This window comes from Lepisosteus oculatus, chromosome 7, assembly GCF_040954835.1.
Source record: "Lepisosteus oculatus isolate fLepOcu1 chromosome 7, fLepOcu1.hap2, whole genome shotgun sequence".
NCBI lineage: Eukaryota > Metazoa > Chordata > Actinopteri > Semionotiformes > Lepisosteidae > Lepisosteus > Lepisosteus oculatus.
Window position 1 is genome coordinate 40,673,761 of NC_090702.1, and position 21,639 is coordinate 40,695,399.

Sequence of the window (21,639 nt, forward strand, 5' to 3'; positions counted from 1 at the left end):
CAGAGAAATGCATATTTATAAATCAGTTAATTGATGCAATGAATGAAAAAGTGTATCAATGAGGAACATTACAAATGTAAGATTAACTATTCAGTTTTTTATTATCCTTTACCAGGCTTCATTTAATACTCCAAAAGTTAATGGCACATTAATTTTTTGTTAGGTTTTATGTGAATGGATTGCTCAGAAAGGGAAATCAAAGTGTTAAAGAAAACAGGGTTTTCTTTACATTTCAAGACAGTACCTGGAACTCCTGCAACTCCGCGGTCCAGACCAGTGCCTCCAGCTCTGACCTTATGAGCTCCACCCTCACCCAGTGGCCCAACAGTGAACTGGAAGGGGCTACCAGGCACATGCTGTCCACGGTACTTCACATTCACTGTGTGAGGGCCCATCTCCTGAGGCACAAAACGCACGCTGTAGGTGCTGTCCTCTCCTTCAATGATCTCAGCATCTTCGGTCTTCCCTCCCGGGCTGGTGACCTGGGCTGTCATATCCTGGGACCCAGCTTCTCCTAAGAGACCAGACAGAGGAAGAAAGAGACTTCAGGTGTCTCATCGTGAACTTAAACCACACTTTACTACTAAAATTAAGAAGAGGTACACATCATCCTGAAACACCAGAGGTCTGGTGTAAGATGTAACAGAGATTAATAAAGATTAAACAGTGCAGAGTGACAGGTAAAGCAGTGAAGGGATAATCAGCAGATTATAAGAGTGTGATTAAAGCCCTTTATAATTGGCTAGAAGGGTACATACAACACAGTACCCTTATTTCATATTTTCATATTATATTCCATTATCAGTTTCTTAAACATACATTTTCTTCGAAATATAATTTGTTGCAGAAAGGTTAGTCGTAGAAAATTTTGTTTTATTTCTTACAGTTGACAATCTAAATGATTGATGCATGAGTTAACAAGTTGGCGATCACATTTTCCAGCTATGTTGTCATTTTATATGAATATATAATTTTGAAATATATTTCTCCTGGGGGGAAAGTCTAAAAATCTTGCTTCCAGGTTCACAAATTTTGACAGCAGCTGGGCTCTGATTCAAACCAACTGTAAAAACTCCTTGGGCAAACTGGCAAAACTCTGCACACCACAACATGCCACATACAGTATGCCACTTTTCTTTCAGGCATCCTTTTATGTTCCTAAAGAAACACAGGAGCTAAAAAGCTGAAGTGGTCTGAGACACACACCCTCTTGTCTGGGAATACCGCTGAAAGTTCCTAGACTCTCTCTGCCCAAGAACTCTCCAAAGACGCCATGGAAGGGGTCTCCTCCGACCTGAGTGGACTCCTCCACCCTCACCTCCCTCTTGGTCTCCCCACCCCTTGTTTTGCTGATCTCAGTGCGCTCAGTGCGCGTGTAGGTGTGGCTGCTGCGGGTGAAAGTTCGTGTCAAACGCTCCTGGGCCGATACCATCTGGAACCAGTTCCCTGAAAGGATGAGGGAACAAGGAGAGGAAGGAAGGAAGAACAGAGGGATTGAGGAAAAAAGGTTTAGAAAGTAGAAGATACCGTTGGTAAAAAAAAATACTCAAGCCCATACACCTGTGCACACTATTGTATTTATTCCTTTTCTTGTTTCCTTATCTAGATTTTTACTTGATTAGTAAGTCGTTTGGTTATGCTGACAAAAGTGACTATATTTAAATATGTATGTTTGAATTAACTACTAATTGAGTCTGGTGCACTTCTTGTGAAAGCACATCAGCCCTTGCCCCACAAGCTAACCTGCTTGTTTAGTAACACTTTAGATCAGGGGTTGTAATAACATTTTAAATGCATAAAGTAATAACAGGGTTAAATTAATTAGACAAAAAACAGTCCATACAGTTGATTAATTGAAAGTAGGTAACAAGCTCTAATCCTGGCAATACAGTAGCTGGAACCATAACCCTAACCTTAACTATAGTTTTAAGAGGACCTTTATTTCAGGTTCACATATCTTCTTTCACACAGCGTGGTGAGACATTTCTTTAAAGATGTTATTCCCTTTATGAAAGAATTCTAAAGTATTGATATTTTTATACTGATAGGGAAATAATGTTATTCTTTTTGCAGATGATGTTATAAAATATCGAATCAAACTGGACAACAACACAAATGTGTGTACTTCTTAACGTATTGCCCTAGAGCATCAACATCATTCGAGTTAAAAAAAATTGAAGTTGCCTATTATATTATTTTATGTGTGTCAAAGAACAGTTCAATTCCATTTATCTTTGAATTAGTCTGGGGACTTTTGTGCTTGATTAAATGCTTCTGTGTTGCATATATCCAAACAATTTCACATTGTCAAAAGACCTGTTACATAAGTGACATTTTCATAGTTTAGCATATTGCTGCGCAGAATGTAACCATAATTTCCCATCAACCTAATTCCAGGAGGAAAAATGGAAACATGTGCTCTGTTAATTACAGTATGTGCATCTGCTTTCCTGTCCATGTTAGTGCTTCCTGTCTAGTATGGGCCTCAGCCTTTTTTTTATCAAGGACAAAGCTAGCGACAGATATAAACAAAAGCAGGACACAGGCTTAAAAACACAAAATATGGAAAGCTTGAGGGTGGAAACAAAAGTTTTTTAAATTATGAGCGAAATGAGTCAACATTTCATGAGGTGAAAGGAATGTGAAGAAAAATCACATATTTTCTTGGTTCAAGGCTTACATCTTCACATATAACTTTATTCAAAATCACTCTTGTATCTGGTTACCTGGGATTTTGAGGTTAAGGTCACATGTGCTACCAACAGTTGCAATGGAGGGAGCCTGTCTTTTTCTTGTAATGCTCTCCTTCATCCTTCCCTCTCCTGTCACCTTGACTGTAAAGGGACTTCCTGCAAAACAAATGCATCTTGATTTAGGAATACATGAACATTAAAGGATGATGAACTAGACTTAAAGGTATAATCCATCTATTTGACTGTATATAACATTACGTATACTGTATACTGATAAAGGCAGTTTTCATAAGAGAAACAGATATTTAGGTATTTTTTCACATGATGCTTTTAATACTGCATACAATACTAATGATAAGTGATTTCTATTTGCTAGAAATGTGTGTCAAAAAGTAAAGAGTGCCAGTAGACATTAGATTTGAAGACTAGTCCTCTGTTCTGTCAGATGAGTTGAGTGTTATTTTCTCTCGACTTATTGATTTTATGCTTCAGTAAAAGATTGAACAAAAATAATACACTAAATATCTTGTTCAGTGATTTTTTTCTGTTTTGTGTGTTCAGCAGTCTTTTTTAGAAATACTCCTTACCAGGCACGTGTTTGTCAGCAAATTTGATATTGATGATGTAGTTTCCAGGTTCAGTCGGGCAGTATGTCACCTTGCATGTTCCATCCTCCACATCTTCACAGTTTATGTCAACTTTGCTCGGACCTTCAATTGACAAACCAAGACCTCCATAACCTAAAAGAAAGATGAAAGGAGTTAAACAAGTTAATCCAGGATTTTTCAAGTTGAACTTTAATAGAGCACAGTTAGAGCAATTACCTTTATGTATTTAAGCTTAATTATCCAGCTGCTGTGAAGTTATATTGAAAGCAGCTTTAAACTCATTTATAACTATATACAGACTTCTTTAAACAAAGAGCACTGGTTCTACTTACAGTGTTGACATCAAAACCTTACAAGCCATAGTCTGAGAAGATGCAAGCAACTGGACAAGCAAGACAATCCTCAGATTTTCTCCTCTTTCAAATTTGCAAATGTTACCATGTTTTTATTCTCCAACATGAAAATATTGTACAATTTTATATAACTGTAGCTTAAGTATCACTCATCATATTTCAGATGGAAAAAGATCCCAAGCTCTTTCATAAGCTACCTATCACAACTGCTTCAAAATAACCACATACATGTAAACCTTTCCTGATGTTAGAATCCAAAACAGAAGAAAACTAGCATCTTTCTTTTTCTGTCTTCACCTTTTTTCTCTCCCCCCTTCCACAATGCCCTCTAGACCCCACAATTTACCTTTCTGGAATGTATCCCCCCTCTTGGAAAAAAACCTCTCCCATCTTCGCCCTGATCCCACCCCATCCCACATGGCCAGCCCCAGAGATTCTGCAAAACTAACTCAGTAACGAGAAGATGGTGGCAGGACCAGTTTTCTCCTAGAGATTCCTTCTGTGGCGCCAAAGACCCAAGCAGTAGACAGCTCCATTTGAGCAATATCATGAAAGGCAAGGGCCCACTGGGGTCACGGAAGGAGGAGTGGTGACTGCCAACAACATGTGATCATTCTTTAGGTGGTAGTAATGCCAGACAACCACACCCTTTTCAGTGGTGTTGTTAAGCCAATAGAGGTTTCAGCACTGTGGACAGAGTCACACATACCCTTCTCCAAAGCAATAGAACATTTGTGCAGCATACTGTATGGTCCATGACCATATTTGAAAAAATGTGTCTGTAGCTCCCTGGGAACACAGAGTACACTTTCAGGAGTCAGTAATATGCATTACTGAAAACTGCCATTTTTTTCATAAAATGCTGAAATCTGTATAGTGGTCATACCTGCATTCCTTGTGTCCACAATGAACTCAGACACCTCAAAGGTGTGGCCCTCTATTAATCCCTTTCCGGACACCTTCACTTTGCTGGCATCTCCAATTTCTGACTGCCCCACCATGATTTTGAAGGGGCTGTTGGTGACATGCTTGCCATTCTTCTTCACACTGACCACATGCTCTCCCACTTCCTTGGGTGTGAATGAAATACCTTTGGAAAAATACATAGTGCCATCAAAAAATACCCTGTTTTATTTTTACATTTTTAACAAATAGCATGCATATGAAATGATTCATTATATATCTAGGACTTGAGTGGAAGGAAATATTTGCAGTTTCCTTGACAGTTTTTCCCTTGATTTGTATGGCTTAATTGGATTGTATGAATAATGGTAATGATAATGATATTAAAGAGCTATCTTAATTAAGGTGCTGAATTTCAGATTACAAATTTATGCTACCGGCTCTGTAGGCTTCTCACCAATATGCCTGTTTGGCAGCCTTTTCAGAAGACAAGGCTCTTCGTTGCCAGATGGAGCTCTGATACTGGCAGTTAATGAACTGAGATCGGTCTCTGTGATCTTCAAAGAGACATCTGTTGATGTGCCAACATTAAGCTGTGATGTTCTCATGGAATCATCTCCTGTAAAAGAAAATTGGCAAAATATTTAATGTTTTAAACTATACAAAATGAAAAAGCTCAAAACATTGCTCAGAAAAATAATTATATCAACTATGTGAAAACCCCAGCTACAACCATCTTAACTAAACGTTTTACAGATTATCTTCATGTGCTACATTTTAAATTAAGCTTCATTCATTTCATGTCCAATTAATAATACAGCACTTCCATTAAAATCGGGTTTGCATCAGCAATATACATTTATTTTCCCACAATATTAAGGCCCCTTGTGTGTGTTATACAGTAAATCTGTAATGGAGAGTTGATGAAGTGGAATGTTACACTAAACTAGAAGGTGATCTAGGGTCAATATTTTAACATAATCCAGAAACAAAAACACTGTTGTATCCATTTCAAGTTTATTTACAGGTCCAATGTTACTCCATTTAAGAGAGTCCATATGAGGTTAATAATAACTACCAGCCAGCTCTGTAAATCCAAGGTTATGGATGCTTATTTACATGTCTTGAGAGTGCCCCATAATTAATGGATTTTGGAAATGTGCAGGGTATGTGTTGATCTATATAATAGGTCATATTTTCCTTAAATCCCTAGAAGTTCTGTTACTCTCTGATGTATATCGGTTATCAATGCTTGAAAAGTGATTTATCATAACAGGGATTACTGTAGTGACAAAGACTTTTTTAATTAGTTGGACAGATCCTTCTATTTTTTTCTGATACTGTATGTTCCTTCTAGAAAGGCACGTGTCTCAGCTTTTAGTCAGCCTCTATCACTGCTTTCGTAGATTGGGACACTGCTATTGACAAAGTAGCTCAGAAGTCATGATGTCCATATTTAAGTAAGTTTCACCCCTTTTGTCTTTTTTTCTTTCTCCTTTATTTTTGACTAAAACCCTGATGCATATTGTGTATGTCTTAGAGAGTTGTTAAAAAGTAATGATCTCTGTTGTGGAAGATTAAGTTATTTGAAAGCTTATGAGGATCTGTTAAGGGAGCAGGTGGTTCCCCTTAAATTGTCGTGTGTATTGTTGCCTTCTTGCTATGATTAATGAGTGCTTTTCATCTACCTGTGATCTTGGCAGTGAAAGGGCTCCCAGGGATGTGCTTGTCATCAAATTTGACAATGATGTTATAGTCGCCTGGTGCAGTAGGGAGATAGGACACAGTGCATGTGCCATCTTTGTTATCCTTGCAGGTGATCTCAGCCTTAGATGGGCCTTCCACGGCAAGAGAGAGCCCACCTGCTCAAATCAAAATGAAATACCATTACTCTTCTGTCAATGCCAGGTATCACCAAAGCCTGATTTTCTAAACTGGCTAAAAGAATAGCATGCTGATAGCAATACTCTTCATAAACTAACTTTAAGATTTTCTAACTTTTTTCAGTTTCTTTTACAATTGTCTTTTACAGATTTTAAAGCTGACGAGGCCTGCTGTATCCAACCAACTGAAATACTTACAATGAAAGTTATGTGAAATATTTAAAGTGTATTGCACATGCAGTAGTAAGAAAGGCTGTGATGGAGATCTTGAGTGATAGCTGAATCAAATACAGCTGTCCTTGCTTTTTTCTACTAAAGCCCTCTATTTTCCATACTGTAGTTAAATGAGTCTGTCTTTGTGCATTCCATTTTTTTCCAGTATGTGCATTTAGTCATAATGTGAAGGTTAGAGAGTAATTAATCATAATTTATTGCCAGAACACATTACCTTCTCCAGCATCCTTAGTAACAATAGTAAATGTAGCTGGTTTATTCACCATTCCATGACTGAGACCTGGGCCATAGGCATTCACATGGCCACTATTAATAGCATCCACATAGAACTGCAGAGGGCTGCCTGTGAAAAAGAAATTACATCACACAATTACTAAAGCTTTCCCAGTGTATTTCAATATTGTGTTTGCCTGTTTGCTTGAATTATTACATTTTTTAAACTGGTTTACTATTCTCACCAATATAATTAACAAATATTTTGAAGAGGAGTACCAAGGGGAAATAAACTGACTAACAGGGGAATGGCAGAGCAGTCCTAGGCCCAGAACTTATTTTGACAAGTAACAGGAGCTAATGTACAATCATGTTTCTGTTTCATAGCCTGAAGAGGCTATGTTTTGGGTATTTGGCTACTTACCTGGTATATGATTTCCATCATATTTAATATCCATTTCATGCAGTCCCTTCTCTGTTGGAGCATATTTAACTGTGACAGTACCATCCTTGTTATCAGTGATATTAGGACGGGCTGTCTTGCCTGAGGGCATCCGAACCTCACCTAAAATGATAGAAGTCTACTATTAAAATACAAGAAAGAAAAAACACACTGTTGACTTCTATATAATACATGAGCTTCAGAGTTTGCTTTTATTTGGCAAACACCATTTGCCATCAACTGGCATACAACGTTTAATCTTTAGTCTTTTTTAATCATCAGCACACTTTAACATGAAAAAATGGACAGAAAATTTAGGTTTTATTCGTGACTTTATGTTGTGCATCTCAAATGCCAACTACGAATTACAAAAGCATAATTGTCAATACTTGCCATCTACTATACATACAGTACAGTACATGTCATCTGGAAACATCAATGGGTTTTCTTATCTGGTCTGACACTGAGCATCTTGTCCATTGCATTGCCTCATGCATGTCTCTCAGCACCACGTGTCCAGGTTTCACTGGGGACTTACCTGTTATTTCACCTTTCTGGACAGTGAAAGGGATAACTAAGTTGAAGGGTCTAAGAGCTGGCTCCATGTCATCAACAGGTGCAATGGGCTCTTCTGTTGCCTGGGAGAAGGAATAACAAACATCAAGTGATGTAATAGGTAAGAGAGATAGAGGCATAAAGACAGGAATCAGAGAAGACTGTTATAAGGAAAAGACATCAAAGATGAGTTTGGGCATGAGTATAGATGATCCAGGCTGCTTGAGCCTGTCTTGGAAGAAAGAAGAAGAGCTGCAAGGAAAGGAGTGAATACACTGTACAACGAGCCATGCACACATTAAAAATGAGGATTACACTCAGAAAAGAAATGGGGGGAAAAAATCAACATACTGACATTGGTTGACATTGAGACAACAGCTTATTCAGATATCTGTTAATTGCAGCTACAAATCTTTTAATTATACTAGGACAGGTCCTCGAAAACACATTCTGCAAGGAAGCACATGAGGATTGTTGCATTCAAATTTAAATTAAATTAACAATACTATCAGTATAATAAAAGCAGTGCTTTATTTTTAGTAATAATCATGCAATAGGACTAAACAGTGATAAGTTCTCCAAATAAATCATATTTCTATTCTTTATGTAATATATTATTTTAAGGTAGGCAAATTTAAAATATACACCAATGGCCTACTCCTTTATATATAATAATAAAGGACCTATTGATATACATAATATATATATACTCCTTAATAGATAATTTTGACACATTCCTACAATGCCTTCAATAGCCTTATCAGATATCTGGTTAGACTGAGATCACAGGGTTATGGTGATGGTGTGATTGACAATGTTGTACACTGACTTGTGAAGAATTTAATGACTTTTTAATGAAAGAGGAAGTGAATGAGTGAGTGAAAAGAGGGAAATTGTGTTAATGAACTGAAAAGGTCTTGGAAGATATACCCTCTGTGGCTTCATTACACTAGTCTGGCAAAGGTAGCTGCCTTATGAGTGGCAAATCTAAGAATATCAAAATATTCAAGCACCAGAGGGTGAAAAATAATTTGTAAGCTTGTCCCTTAAGCATTACATTTGTAGCATTTTATCTAATAACCAGAAAACTAATTTGAAGGGGACTACAGGGATACATTTTCAAATGGTTTTTCAACCCAATGCATGCTGTAGGTTTCTTCTGCCAGTTTTCTGGTAACAGGTTATAACTACTTGCACTGTAGTTCAGAGCATATTGCACTGGGAATATACTGCAAGTTACTAGTAAATGCATTTGTGCTTTTATCTTTCTTCAGAGTAATCCATGCTGTCCTGTGAAACAAAAAAGAGGGTATTTCTCAGAGCTGAGATAGCTGTTTCTCCAGTGTAATTGTTATACCCAGTGTGATGGATAGCCAGTGTGGTAGGATGCGTAGGGCTGGTGTAACTGCAGCATATCACATGGCTCTTCAATTATGGGAATGGTATCACACGCCTAGCGGAAGGTAAGTTACAAATTCAGAACAATGTTATCATGCACAAAAAAAAACAATTGTACAATGTTAAAACCATTATAAATAGACTAGTGCACGACAGCCATGCAATTGTTTTCTTTCTTCTACCAATTGTAAAATCAGAATATACAGATTCAGTTTGCCTCCCACATAATTTAACTGAACATTTATGGGTTTAATTATGTTTACGAAAAAATGTCAAATGTAAAAACAACAAAAACAAGTCATACTGTATTTCTCCAATTGTCATATCATTACGTGATATGAAATGTATTGTTCCTTTTACGTTATAAGAAAGGCATTCATGACCCAAGATATGCTTCAGCTTTACTAACACATAAAACATCCTCCATAAAAAAAACTAGCACAAGTTAGAAAAGCAGACATCTGGAACAAATTAAGCATTTCCTCTACATATTAAAATTTGAAAGGGCTCTAAATCATCATTACTCAGGACAAAACTAACGTATCAAAATTACTTATTCCATTACTATAAAACCTGCTTCACATTTGAACACACAAATCTGAAGGTTGAACTCCTTAAGCACTAGTACAAAAATGTTTTTTTTTTCATTGACAGAAGCCTTGCTTCTATTTGCAAAATCCAGAAATCTAAATATCCTCATTACTTTTCACCAGCCTTTTCTGTTAAATTTAATATTGATACTGGGCAACAAATGATTGTATCCCCATGGAAGAGACCAAAGAAAGCACCTACCACAACATGGAACGGGCTATTAGGAATGTGCTCCCCTCCGAAGCGGATAGTAATAACATATTTGCCTGGTTCAGGAGCAGTGTAATAAATATCAAAAGTGCCATCAGAGTTCTCCACAACATCAACATCCAGTTCTGCACCATCAGGGGTTGACACCTTACAGGTAACTTTTCCCTTCCCAGCAGCCTTTGCATCAACTGTGATCACAGTCTCCTCTCCAATCTGAATTGTGGGTCCAAGGCCTGTACCTATTGTGAAAAGATGTTTAGAAAAATTAAGGCTGCCAGGCAAAGCATGTCTCACCATCTTTTTTTTATCTGGTTAGCCTCTACAAACTGCTCTTTGTAATCTCTACAGCTGCATTCACCTTATGGAACTGAAATAGAAAAAATTGTTGCTTACCCAAACCATGTCCCCCAATGGATACTGCAAAAAGAAAAACAATTTTAGATATAATGGATAAATCATCTAACTGGTTTTTCAAGGTGTGATAGTGTCATTTCCACTGTAAAAGCATAACAAAGCTGTTAAGTGTGTTTATAACTGTACGGTACATGTAAATAGACTTTGTAACTGACCTGTAACCAAACACTTGCTGGCATCTCCAGTTGGCAGGGCATGAATGCGGTAGGGAGAGTAGGGAATCTCATCTCCGCCATATTTGATGGTAATGGTGTAGCGACCAGTCATGTCAGGCACATATGATACAGTATAGGTTCCATCTCCATTGTCACGGATGTTAGCTTTTTTGGGTTTCCCTTCTGGGTCCTAAATAGATAAGAATATTTATAGTTTGTGTGTATGAGTGTTGAGTACAAAACATTAGTATGTACTGTATATTTATATAGTGTTGAATATTTTACTACATCACACATTCACACTTTCTGACTGATAAGTTTCAAAAAGTACCTAACCCCAAGCAGAATTCAGTTCTTCTCTGTTGTTAAATTTCCATTGACAATACAACACACTTAAAGATCTCAACTACACAACCAAGATACAGGACAGTAATATCAATGTAATATCATCAATACAACAGGATAACTTTCAATCCTGCTACAGTACATGTACAGTATAGAACAAAACAAGGATTTGTTTTTTAAACACTGTGAAGCCTGCACAGCTTCTTTGTAAAGTACAGTATCAGTTGACGATAATGTTACACATGGAAAGTTGTGATGTTGAATGTGTATATTTGGTGACATGAGAACACATTTTTGCTAACTCTTGTATTTTCTCTGGAGCACTGGAATGTACATGTTACAATTGTAGACACATACATCTCTCATACATACATACACTTTTGTTTGGAAAATGTACTGGGGACTTAGCAAAATATTATTCTACAGATATCCTACAAAATATAAAAATGTAAATGTTTTGCAATTGCAGCTAGTGAGAAGCTTTTATAGCAATCAAGAACAAATTATTCATAGTGGGCAAATATGTCAGATCAATAGCAATTTTCTAGCTTAACTGAACCTAATTAAACCAGTGTAATGTACAATTTAAGAGGCCCAGCTGTCTGAGTTTGCAGTTCTTCCTGTATTTACTTGGATTTTCTCCAGGTGTTCCAGTTTCCTTCCACCTTCCAAATTCTAAATTGTCCCTGTGTGTCAGCATATTGTGAAGCACTGGCAGTCCAGGCTGAAGTCCCCCTATGCACCCCTATGTCTCTGAGACTCTCTGGTTTTATCATGACCCAAAAGATGGGTGGGTCTGTGTCAAAGCTAGTTAACATTTGCTCAGTGTTAGTCATGTACTTCAAACAGCAATCAGAAAATTAGTTGAACCTCATGAGTGTCAGTCCACAAAGACTAGGAGAAGAATATTAACTTAGAAATTACAGCATACCATTTCTTGTTTTTAATTGCAAAAGGGGATTGAAGTGTTTATTGATTTGTGTGTATCTTCTCTACTGATATCTCTAAGGAAAATGTGCAATTTTACATCCAAATCCCTGTTATTGCCAAGACTGAACCCCCCCAAAAAAGTTCTTTATTTCTGAGATGCACTTTAAATTTACTTTATCTGTAAGCATATGAATTTTAAATATTCAGACATTGAACATTCAGAAAAAAGAAACGTTTTTTTTGTGCAAACACTTTATAGCTGGCTATAAAAGCGTTGCATGTATTACTGTATGTTTCTCTGTTTATCAAAAGACAACTCCACTTTATTAAAGAAGGGATGCATAGCTGAACTACATGGCATACACTAAAAAATATACAGTACTACTTACAGTAATTACTTTTCTTTCTAAATTATAACAAATGCATCATTGAAATGCATGTACAGTACTTTTGGTTTCCCAAGTCATATAAATTCTATTAACAGAATTGGCACAGATTAGTATTGCTACAAAAAAGGGCCATTCCCCATGCCTTGGATGATTAGTTTTGGTTTTAAAATGCAAGTCTTCTGTTGTATAAATTAGTGATGGCCAACTCACAATGTTGCCCTACAAGTGCAGAATGACATCTGTGATTGTGTATCAGACATTAGGCATACACTCATCTTGACTGCCTTACTGAGCAGATGGAAGACCAAATGTCTGTTCCAAATTTAAACAGTTGCCATAAATTTTGACAGACAATATACTGTTCAATGTAGGTTCTACTTTCGTACACTATTCAGCTAGGCACCAGTTTTCCTAAAACTCAAGGTGTGTGTAGTTGACCACCACTATCTGGGACAATCGTTTTCCCCTCACACTTATCCACATGGTACACAAGGAAGCAACTGAGAGGCAAGGAAGACTGAAGACAGAATGAGGTGACACAGGGACTGGTGGAAGAGCTGCTTACACAGCTTTTTTTATGAGTAGGAGAAGGGATGGTTTTCTTTGGAATACGTTTCTCCCAAACCCTCCTCTTCCAGTCCTCCACAAAAACTGAGGCCTCCTGCTTGCGGCCTTCAGGGTCCTAAGAGCAACAGGTAGATACGTCATATTATCCAACTTATTTAGCTCCAGAGGTGAAAGGGATCCTTGGAACTCACCATGGCTCTAGCTGGACCTACCTCTTCATGGAAGGCCATCATCTCATGATGGAACTCAAATCAGTCAATGTATCACATGCTACAAGCAGTAAGGAGTAGATATATTTCAAGGTAAATAGAGTTAAGCTAACTTACCTACAGTAAGTACTAGAAGAGTTAAAATTATAGGATGAAAATTAAGATATGAACTGACATTGTTGTGGATTGTGTCTGTCCAGACACCAAATATTTTGTTTTTGTCAAACAGTGAAATATTTTTTATGTGATTCTACTTACAAGAATCTGAACAGTAAGAAGACCTTCACCAGCATCTCTGGCATCTATAGTGAACTCCACAGGCAAACTGGCGGGCACTCCTGAGGCATTGAGTCCTGGACCGCTGGCACGGACTTTGCTGGCATCATGAGTGGGCAAAACTTTAATCTTAAATGGGCTGTAAAAAATATATTCTTACATTAATACAACAGTATTTTTAAACAAGAGTGAAGGACTAAATTGACATGCCATTGTTTGTAACACAATCAAAAGCTTTTCAGGTAGAAAACCATGTTGGATTTCAGTGCTCCCTAACAATGCAAACCATCATTTAGTTTTTTTTAATACCAGTCTTCCTTTTTCTTAAACAGAAACTGAATTGCAGCTACATTTAACAGAGCTTTATGCAACTTATTGCTGAAGTATTGATTTAAATGAGAAGTTCTCCTCACATTAATATTGAGATGAAGGTATGTCTATATATTAGTGCAATCTCTGGTGCTTACCTGCGTGGCACCTCCTGATCAGCATACTTGACTGAGATAGTATATGGCCCATCCATGGCAGGAGTATAATTAACAGTGTGTGTCCCATCTCCATTATCTTTGATATTGACAGGCTCTGCCACTCCTGCAAGGGTACCATCAGAAAACAGAAATCATATTCACATTCTTACAAGATAAGGGTTCTTATTAATTGCACCCTGCTGCACAATAAGCATTTTTCCACTGACCTGCAGGCCCAAACAAGAGAACCTCAAGTGGAGCCAGGCCTGCTTTGCTGCTGTCCACAGTGAACGTCTGTGGAATGTGAGCTCTCACCCCAGTGCCCAATCCAGGGCCTGAGCACTTCACTTTGCTGGGATCAACCACCTCCTTAACAGGCACTCGGAAAGGACTGCCTGCAGGACAAGAAAAGAGCAATGTTTGAACCCTTAGGATTCCAAAGAGAGGGTAGAAAAGATGGATAGATAAAGGCGGAAAACTAACCTAAAGTATCCTGCAGAAACCAGCAGGATAAATTCCTTAAAAAACATACTATTATAATAGGATTTAGTATAAACAACCTATGTCATCTTATTTACTGCATAACGTGTAACTCCGTCTATCCATCCATGTTCAAACCATTTAATCTAATTCAGGGTCGCAGGGGAGCCAGAGATAAAACAAGCAAGCAACAGGCACAAGGGGGATACACCCTGGACAGGACACCAGTCCAGTACAGGACACACAGACACAAACACACAGCACAGGGGCAATTGTCCAAGAAGCCAATTAACCTACCAATAAATCTGACTGTGGGAGGAAACCTGAGCACCTGGCAAAAACCCACATGAGCACAGGAAGAGCATACAAACTCCATGCACATACAGTAGCATCCCAGCTCCGGAACTGAGTGCAAAGCAAAATTCCAAACTAAAGTGTCAGTGAATTGTTACCTGGAATTGGGCGTCCCCCAAAAGTAATGTTGACATCATAGTCTCCTGGTGTGAAAGGTATGTACTCCACACTACAGCTGCCATCTTTGTTGTCTTTACAAGACATTTTGGCTTCAGATGGACCTTCAATAGCCAAGCCCAGTCCACCAGTCCCAGCACCCCTGAAAGGCAAAACAGCAGATTCACCAATTTGAGTTTCTTAAAAATGTCACCTGCTAATTATAGGAAACCTCAATATATTTAGGTTAAATTCGATTTTGGTAGATCTCCCCTCATTTGTAACTCTTCTTATTTACAAATTAAAAGTAATTTGGGACATCTGGGACTTATTTTGCATTTCAATTTGTTTTCCAAAAGAAAATAAGATATGTTTTTGTCAACATAATGACAATTTTCAACATGTGTTGTCCTAAGTACAAATTGTAAGTATTTCAAAATGTACCTGGTTTCGACTGTGAAGCGGTTGGGCTTGTTAACAAGGCCTCCTTCCAGACCCGGCCCATAGGCTCTGACACGTGAAGGATCACATCCCTCTGCAATAGCCACTCTGAAGGGACTCTTAGGAACAGCAACATCATCATACAGCACCTCAATCAGGTGTATACCTGGAGATAAGGCAGAGCAAACACAAAGCCCACAAACGTGATCATCTGGGTACTGTATGTGCATTTGAATTCATGACCAATATTGCCTATAATGGGAGGGATATTAACAGTCATTTAAACCTGTGAAATGAACCACTTCAACACCAGCTGCTTTGAGTTATTATCTATTTATATCATTGAAGTTCCAGTACTTTAGAAACTATTCCAGAATATATTTTTGCCAGACTATTGCCATAGCATAACAGAAATCCTTGTCAGTGTTTAAACATGTGTTCTGATTCACTGGCTATTTATACCACCTCCCCAACGTGAAACTGTAACTGCCCCTTGTCTCTTAAATTGCATGACCGTATATGGAGGCTCTGATCTTGCAAAATGTATTACTGTTTTTCACTGTAATATAATTTGATCAGCAAATGTCTCAATGGCTAAGAAGGAAAGCAGATAGACGTTTTAAAGCCAAGAAATAAAAGAAGTGTTCACAAAAAGAATCTTAGAAAGAAAAACTCACATTCCTTTAAAATGTTCTTGAAAATGCAACCTTCCCCTGCCCTTATTAAAATACATTTAATCTTTTTGAAATGGGTGTTTTTTTGTTGTTTTAAGCAATTGTGTGGTAAAGTTCCAATCGTCTATCACAGGGAAAGCACAGATAAAAGGACTTTTTCTACACAGTAGAAGTGCATGTCTTAATATCTATTTCAACGTCTCCTCTCTGAAGCACTTGTTTTTGTGATTTTTCAATAAAATTAAAGAAGTAGTATATGAACCAAAGAAATAAAATATCACCGGTCAGTGATATTTACATTCACATGCCACATACAGTATATACATTATGTAAATGAAGATTTTCCTAAGACTTTATGATTAAGCAGTAGTTAAAAGGAGTCTGTGAGAAAAGAGAAACCTGTTGTACTCAGTATTAGTTAATTGTGGGAACAGCAGGTACAGTTCTGACAATTTTGCATTTCATAACCTGTTATTACAATATGGCATTTGCACATAAGCTGTAGAAATTAAAACCAATTTTAGAAATATACTAACCATAAAGAAAACAAAGCTAATAGCTCTAAAACAGGTCTGTCCAACCCTAGCCCTGGATGACTGGTGTGTTTTGCATTCCTGCTCAGTTTTTAACTATCTAAGACAGCTGATGTCTGGATTAACTGGACCTATTTTGTGAACTCAAAGAGTCCTTGAAAACCACCAGACACCCCAGGCATTCAGGACCAGGACTGGACACCACAGCTCTAAAATATTGACCGCTATTGCCAAGCTTGCCCAGTGTACTTAGAGCACTAGCTGGGCTCATGGCCAGGTCGCATCTCTTTTGCTTCCCAAATGATCCCACTCTATTGTTCAGTGTCAAGGCTGTGTGGCAACTAGTAGGTGTGGGACACGGCCAATCTCCTGCCAGATCAAAAAGAAATGTCAGTGATGCATTTTTCACACAGTCCATGTCACTGAAGCTGTCTGTGAACAGCCAGGACCTTATATACCCTAACCCTTTGAGGCAGGTTCAGTTTAAGGATGAAAAGATATTGGCGTGTTTACATGCACCAGGTCTGTTAAAAACATGAAGCCAGATACATTCAGCAAACATGAAATTTGGTTTTAATTTTTTCTATATTTCTTTCTAAAATGTATCTCTGTTACACTCTTATACAGTACAGATACTGTATGTGTCAAGATACTATACAGACTAGCTTGTCTGTGCAAGCTAAAGCCTAAGACAACACAAACACTCCACGAGTTTTATCATTCCCAATTTAATTGAAGATAGCTGATGTATTGTGTATAATAATTTTGATATGAGTAAACCGTGAATCATGAAATTGCTTCTATGATTATACTCTGTCATAAAAAACCTATCTAGTTTTTTATGTCTACATCTATGTACACCATTGGACATAAATCCGTGTTTCAAATTCATGCTTTCAGTAGTGTATATTTTGCCTTACCATCTTCATATGCAGTATATTCTACCCTGTAGGTCCCATCCCCTTTATCAGTGATGTAGGCATCTGTTTTGGCTCCAGAAGGGTTTACAATCCTTGCTTTCACATGGTTGCCTCCAGTCTTGTTCAGTGTCCGGACATCAACAATGAAGTGTGTAGTAACTTCACGGAGGACCCCTGCAAACACAAATACGTCAAGTGATTGTTGTCATTTCGAAGAAAATAAGCTTAGGCAGGAAGCTTTTTTTATTGAATTCTACATCTTTCTGCTTATTTCCAATTTTACTTTTGCCAGTAAAAAAGCAATAAATACACTAAATGGAATGTAGGATTATAATAAAATACATTCAATAAATATTTAATACACTACTAAGAAGTTCTTAAAATTGGCACAAAACAAGGAACTACATCTGATATTGAGCTTAATAAAACCAGGATGCATTCTATTACATCATTGAGGAAAACAGGGTATTCCATTATAAAAGAGGGATAATAATAGCTGCAGAGTGCAAAATGGTAACCTTTATATCAACCTAGCTGCAACAACAGCAGGGCACTGTGCCAGACATCTGCACGGTCTGTTGCTTATACTTCTCAGACTGACTCACAGAGACCATTGTTGTATAAGTTTAAAGGCTTATTCAGCATGTCATGGTTATTAATTCACTTTTAAGTTGTATAACTACACATCTATTAAAATCTTATGCTTCCTAAACTATTTCAGTTGGTTATTATGGGTAAAGCCTCATTTACTGCAACACTGCTAGAGTAACTACATACTGTATACTGCATATTGTTATGTGTATTGCAATCTGGACTTTTTGAATGCCTTAAAATATTTATTGTTGCTATAGAAATGTTATACTGTTATACTTATACTGTATGTTTGTTTTTCTGACTGTTAGACAGCTAAAGATTAAAATTATGTTTAATCTCTCCTCCCCACCCTCCATAGAACCAAAGAAAATGTGGTGGTAATACAAGACTACTGAATTAAAACTGGCTTGCAATCTACAGCCCACTACTCCATCTCTAACACAGCTGCACTGATGTTATGATGGAAAATCGTAGGCCTCATTTCAGCAAATTCTGTTAACTGTGCTGAATCGCAGCCAGTATAATACAGCTTATTCTAGCTTGTTTTTATTTGCCAAATAAAGTGAGTGAATATCCTATCTGAGGATACAAAATGACATCAGAGTGATTATATTCACCACACATGGATCACTTAATGAATTTAGGGCTCTTGAGATTTCAAGATTAATAGCACATGGACATGGATTAAAGTGACATAATACACTAAAAATGCTTTACTTAATGCTGTTTTTCATTATAGTTACTAATTGAAAGAGAGTAGTACATTTTAACTTTTGTGGGGAAAATCAGTGGAGAGCTACCCAACAAAGGGAGTATTCCAGAATAAAGTCATATAACACTCATAACAGCATTACTGTATAAATAAAGAACAAAGAACTGCCTTCTGTGTTATGTTACAGATGGTGTTTCTGGCATTGGGGGATTCTTTCCAAATAATTCACCGATGAATTAAGTGGTCCTTAAAGACCTTTTTAATGACTGATTTTAGCAGTTCTAAGCAGCCTTACTTACCTCGTGGCTCAATTCCTGGTCCATAAACCTTAATTCCACTCGTATCGACTGCTGGGTCCACCTGGACACGGGCAGGGAATTTGGGCACTGAGTGTCCTCCATATTTGATGGTGATAGTGTACATTCCATGGAAGGGAGGTATGTATGTGATGGAATATGTCCCATCGCTGTTGTTCTGAATGTGGACCTCCGCCTTGGCACCAGAATCCGATATGATCTCGATGGTCAGCTCAGCATCACCAGCCTTGGAGCAGTCTACAGTGAACGACCCAGCCTCGTTGACCTTGCCTCGCTCAAGACCTGGCCCACTGGCTGTCACCTTGCTGGGGTCAAACACGGGCTTGATGGCTGCTTTGAAAGGAGACCCTGGAATATGAGCTTCTGCAAAAAGGATGTTGATGGAGTATTCGCCAGGTTCAGTAGGCAAGTAGGACACAGAGCAGGAGCCATCGCCATTATCCTGGCACTCGATTTTTGCTTCACAAGGCCCCTCCACTGTTAGCCCAAGTCCACCAGTGCCAGCTCCTTTAGTGTCAATGGCAAAGGGAGCCGGCTTGCCCACAATTCCTCCCTTCAGACCGGGACCATATGCGCGCACCTAGAAAACAGAATTCTCGAGGTGGCTTTAAAGTCATCTCAAAGGATTTAGCCTCAGAACCAATACAGCACGTGGCAGACTATTTCAATTAAAAGGGGAAGACCTTTTTGTTGTGAGGCCAAACAAAAGAAACCTTATCTAAGGCAGGGAGACCCTCCGTCTATTAAGAAACAATCCTTTTGGATTGAATGACAAACAGAGGATGTTCAGGTATGTAAAGACCAGAGATTCAGAAAATGTTGATCATGTCCTCATCCAGAATGTAAACGTATCCAATTTTTACTACATTCATTCTATTAGGAAAGCCTCAGAAGTTGCAATGCCAAATAAAACAGCCTCAGCAGACATGCCCTTTAAGAGATAAAACAAATCCCTTAATATGCTATAATTTATGAAGGATTTCTCCAAAGATATCTCTTAATCAATAATATGGTACAGCTGGATATAATGGAGATATGCTCTCATGCCGAGCTGAAAGTAAATTGCACTTGATTGCAGCAATATTATTTTCTTTTTTCTGTATAAAGGCACTTGTACCTTCTATGAACCCTTGCTGACTTTTTTTTAATATATTATCTACATATACTGTAACTTACTCATCCTCTGGCTGAATTACAGATATTAGAAGGGAGGAGGAGAAAAAAATTAGTCATGCTTTTACATAGCCGTAAACTTCAGTATTTACCACACAGACAGCTCCAAATGACATCACTTCTGCAGATTTAGTAGGTTAGGTAAAATTGTGAACATGAGTAGCTAAATCATTGGGGTAAAACAGATCAACTGTAATTCTCTCTACAAAAATAGGGTTTAAAAGAAGGCTAACAGCATTATGGATTGTGTGTCACACCCCTTCCACTGTGAATTTGCACTAATCCCATCTAGGAGACGCCTCTGTGCCCCAAGGTGTAACAGAAATAGACTTATCAAATTGTTTATCCCTTCAGCAATTTCACTTATAAATAATGTAAACACTTCTTTTATTTTCTGAATTATTGTTTATCTCAAACCCTTTTGTTGGTGGTATTTTTGTAATATTGCCATTTTGGATTCTGTAGCAAAACAGGTTACCCATAGAAGACTACAACCGAAGCTCGTAAAAAACGAAAGAAAAAAATAGCTCTGAATAATACCGGGAGTAGATTTATGTCTACCTTAGAGGGGTCAGGGGGCATGACCCCCTCCACGGTGAAGGGGCTCCCTGGCACGGGGTTCCCATCATAGCTGACCTCCACCTTGTAGGGCCCCTCCTCTGGGGGCATGTACTTGACGGAGTGCAGGTCGTTGGCGGTGCCAGTCTCCACCTTGCAGGGGATGGGCCGGCGGGAGGGGGAGGTGATCTTCACGTCCACCTTGCCCTGTCCTCCTGCGCCACGGGTGTTGATCGAAAATTCCTGATCCTTTCCTACATCCACTTCTAATTAAAAAAAACATAAACATAGAGGCTTATGGTGTCTGGTGTCCGTCTTAATGTGGTCTTAAACCTGCTTTTTTCCCCGTTTTTACCATTCTCCATTCTAAACAATATCTTTCTTTTAGTTTTTGAAAAGCAAAATCCAGAAACAGAAAGTGATTTCCAAAAGTTTTGCTTTTCACTGAGCAACAGACGCTTAATTGGAGAACAATAAAGGAGTATGCTGGCCTTTGGCTCAAATATTTAATCCAAACAGTCTTTAGAAATTACAATTATATTTACTAAGCTGATAACCTTTAAAAACCTGTGTCTTCACAAAATAAAACAGCATATCCCATATCTAAAGGCATTGTTTGGCTCATTAAATTAAACAGAATCACCAGGTTCCATTGGCCAGTGGCAAACATCACAGGACCTACTTTGAGAGAACGTCAGTCCAGTCATTTCATACACAATGCATACTCACTGTTATTCAGCCCTTGCACTTTGACCTTGTTGAGATCTAAAGGTGGTGCCACAGTAATAGTGAAGGGACTTTTAGGAATAGGATCTCCACCATAGGTAACTGAGATGGTCAGATTTCCCTGTGAAGAGAGCAAATCATCAGAGCCAGGAAATAAAAAAAACAGCAGTTACTCAAGGAGAACAAGTTGGTCTTGTTAGATATATACTGTAACAGACTACTCAAA

General features: G+C 38.0%; 1 protein-coding gene across 5 annotated transcripts in view; it reads right to left on the bottom strand.

The window, feature by feature from the left end:
* The window catches only part of flncb (filamin C, gamma b (actin binding protein 280)), a 66,570-nt gene that overhangs the window by 6,684 nt on the left and 38,247 nt on the right, over window positions 1-21,639 (bottom strand). For 2 of the 5 annotated variants that reach the window (XM_006633314.3, XM_015352380.2), the window contains 23 exons: window positions 21,417-21,534; window positions 20,691-20,953; window positions 18,939-19,536; window positions 17,334-17,507; window positions 15,210-15,372; window positions 14,768-14,928; window positions 14,063-14,230; window positions 13,836-13,959; window positions 13,351-13,507; window positions 10,653-10,842; window positions 10,477-10,500; window positions 10,075-10,322; window positions 9,242-9,337; window positions 7,868-7,967; window positions 7,312-7,452; window positions 6,889-7,017; window positions 6,246-6,419; window positions 5,015-5,176; window positions 4,541-4,744; window positions 3,281-3,433; window positions 2,727-2,849; window positions 1,207-1,446; window positions 245-514 (listed from right to left, as the gene is read on the bottom strand). In XM_006633314.3, the coding sequence (XP_006633377.3) occupies window positions 245-514; window positions 1,207-1,446; window positions 2,727-2,849; window positions 3,281-3,433; window positions 4,541-4,744; window positions 5,015-5,176; window positions 6,246-6,419; window positions 6,889-7,017; window positions 7,312-7,452; window positions 7,868-7,967; window positions 9,242-9,337; window positions 10,075-10,322; window positions 10,477-10,500; window positions 10,653-10,842; window positions 13,351-13,507; window positions 13,836-13,959; window positions 14,063-14,230; window positions 14,768-14,928; window positions 15,210-15,372; window positions 17,334-17,507; window positions 18,939-19,536; window positions 20,691-20,953; window positions 21,417-21,534 (4,180 nt within the window). The remainder of the gene's footprint in view (window positions 1-244; window positions 515-1,206; window positions 1,447-2,726; window positions 2,850-3,280; window positions 3,434-4,540; window positions 4,745-5,014; window positions 5,177-6,245; window positions 6,420-6,888; window positions 7,018-7,311; window positions 7,453-7,867; window positions 7,968-9,241; window positions 9,338-10,074; window positions 10,323-10,476; window positions 10,501-10,652; window positions 10,843-13,350; window positions 13,508-13,835; window positions 13,960-14,062; window positions 14,231-14,767; window positions 14,929-15,209; window positions 15,373-17,333; window positions 17,508-18,938; window positions 19,537-20,690; window positions 20,954-21,416; window positions 21,535-21,639) is intronic. The other 3 variants (XM_006633312.3, XM_015352381.2, XM_015352382.2) reach the window with 2 other exon arrangements.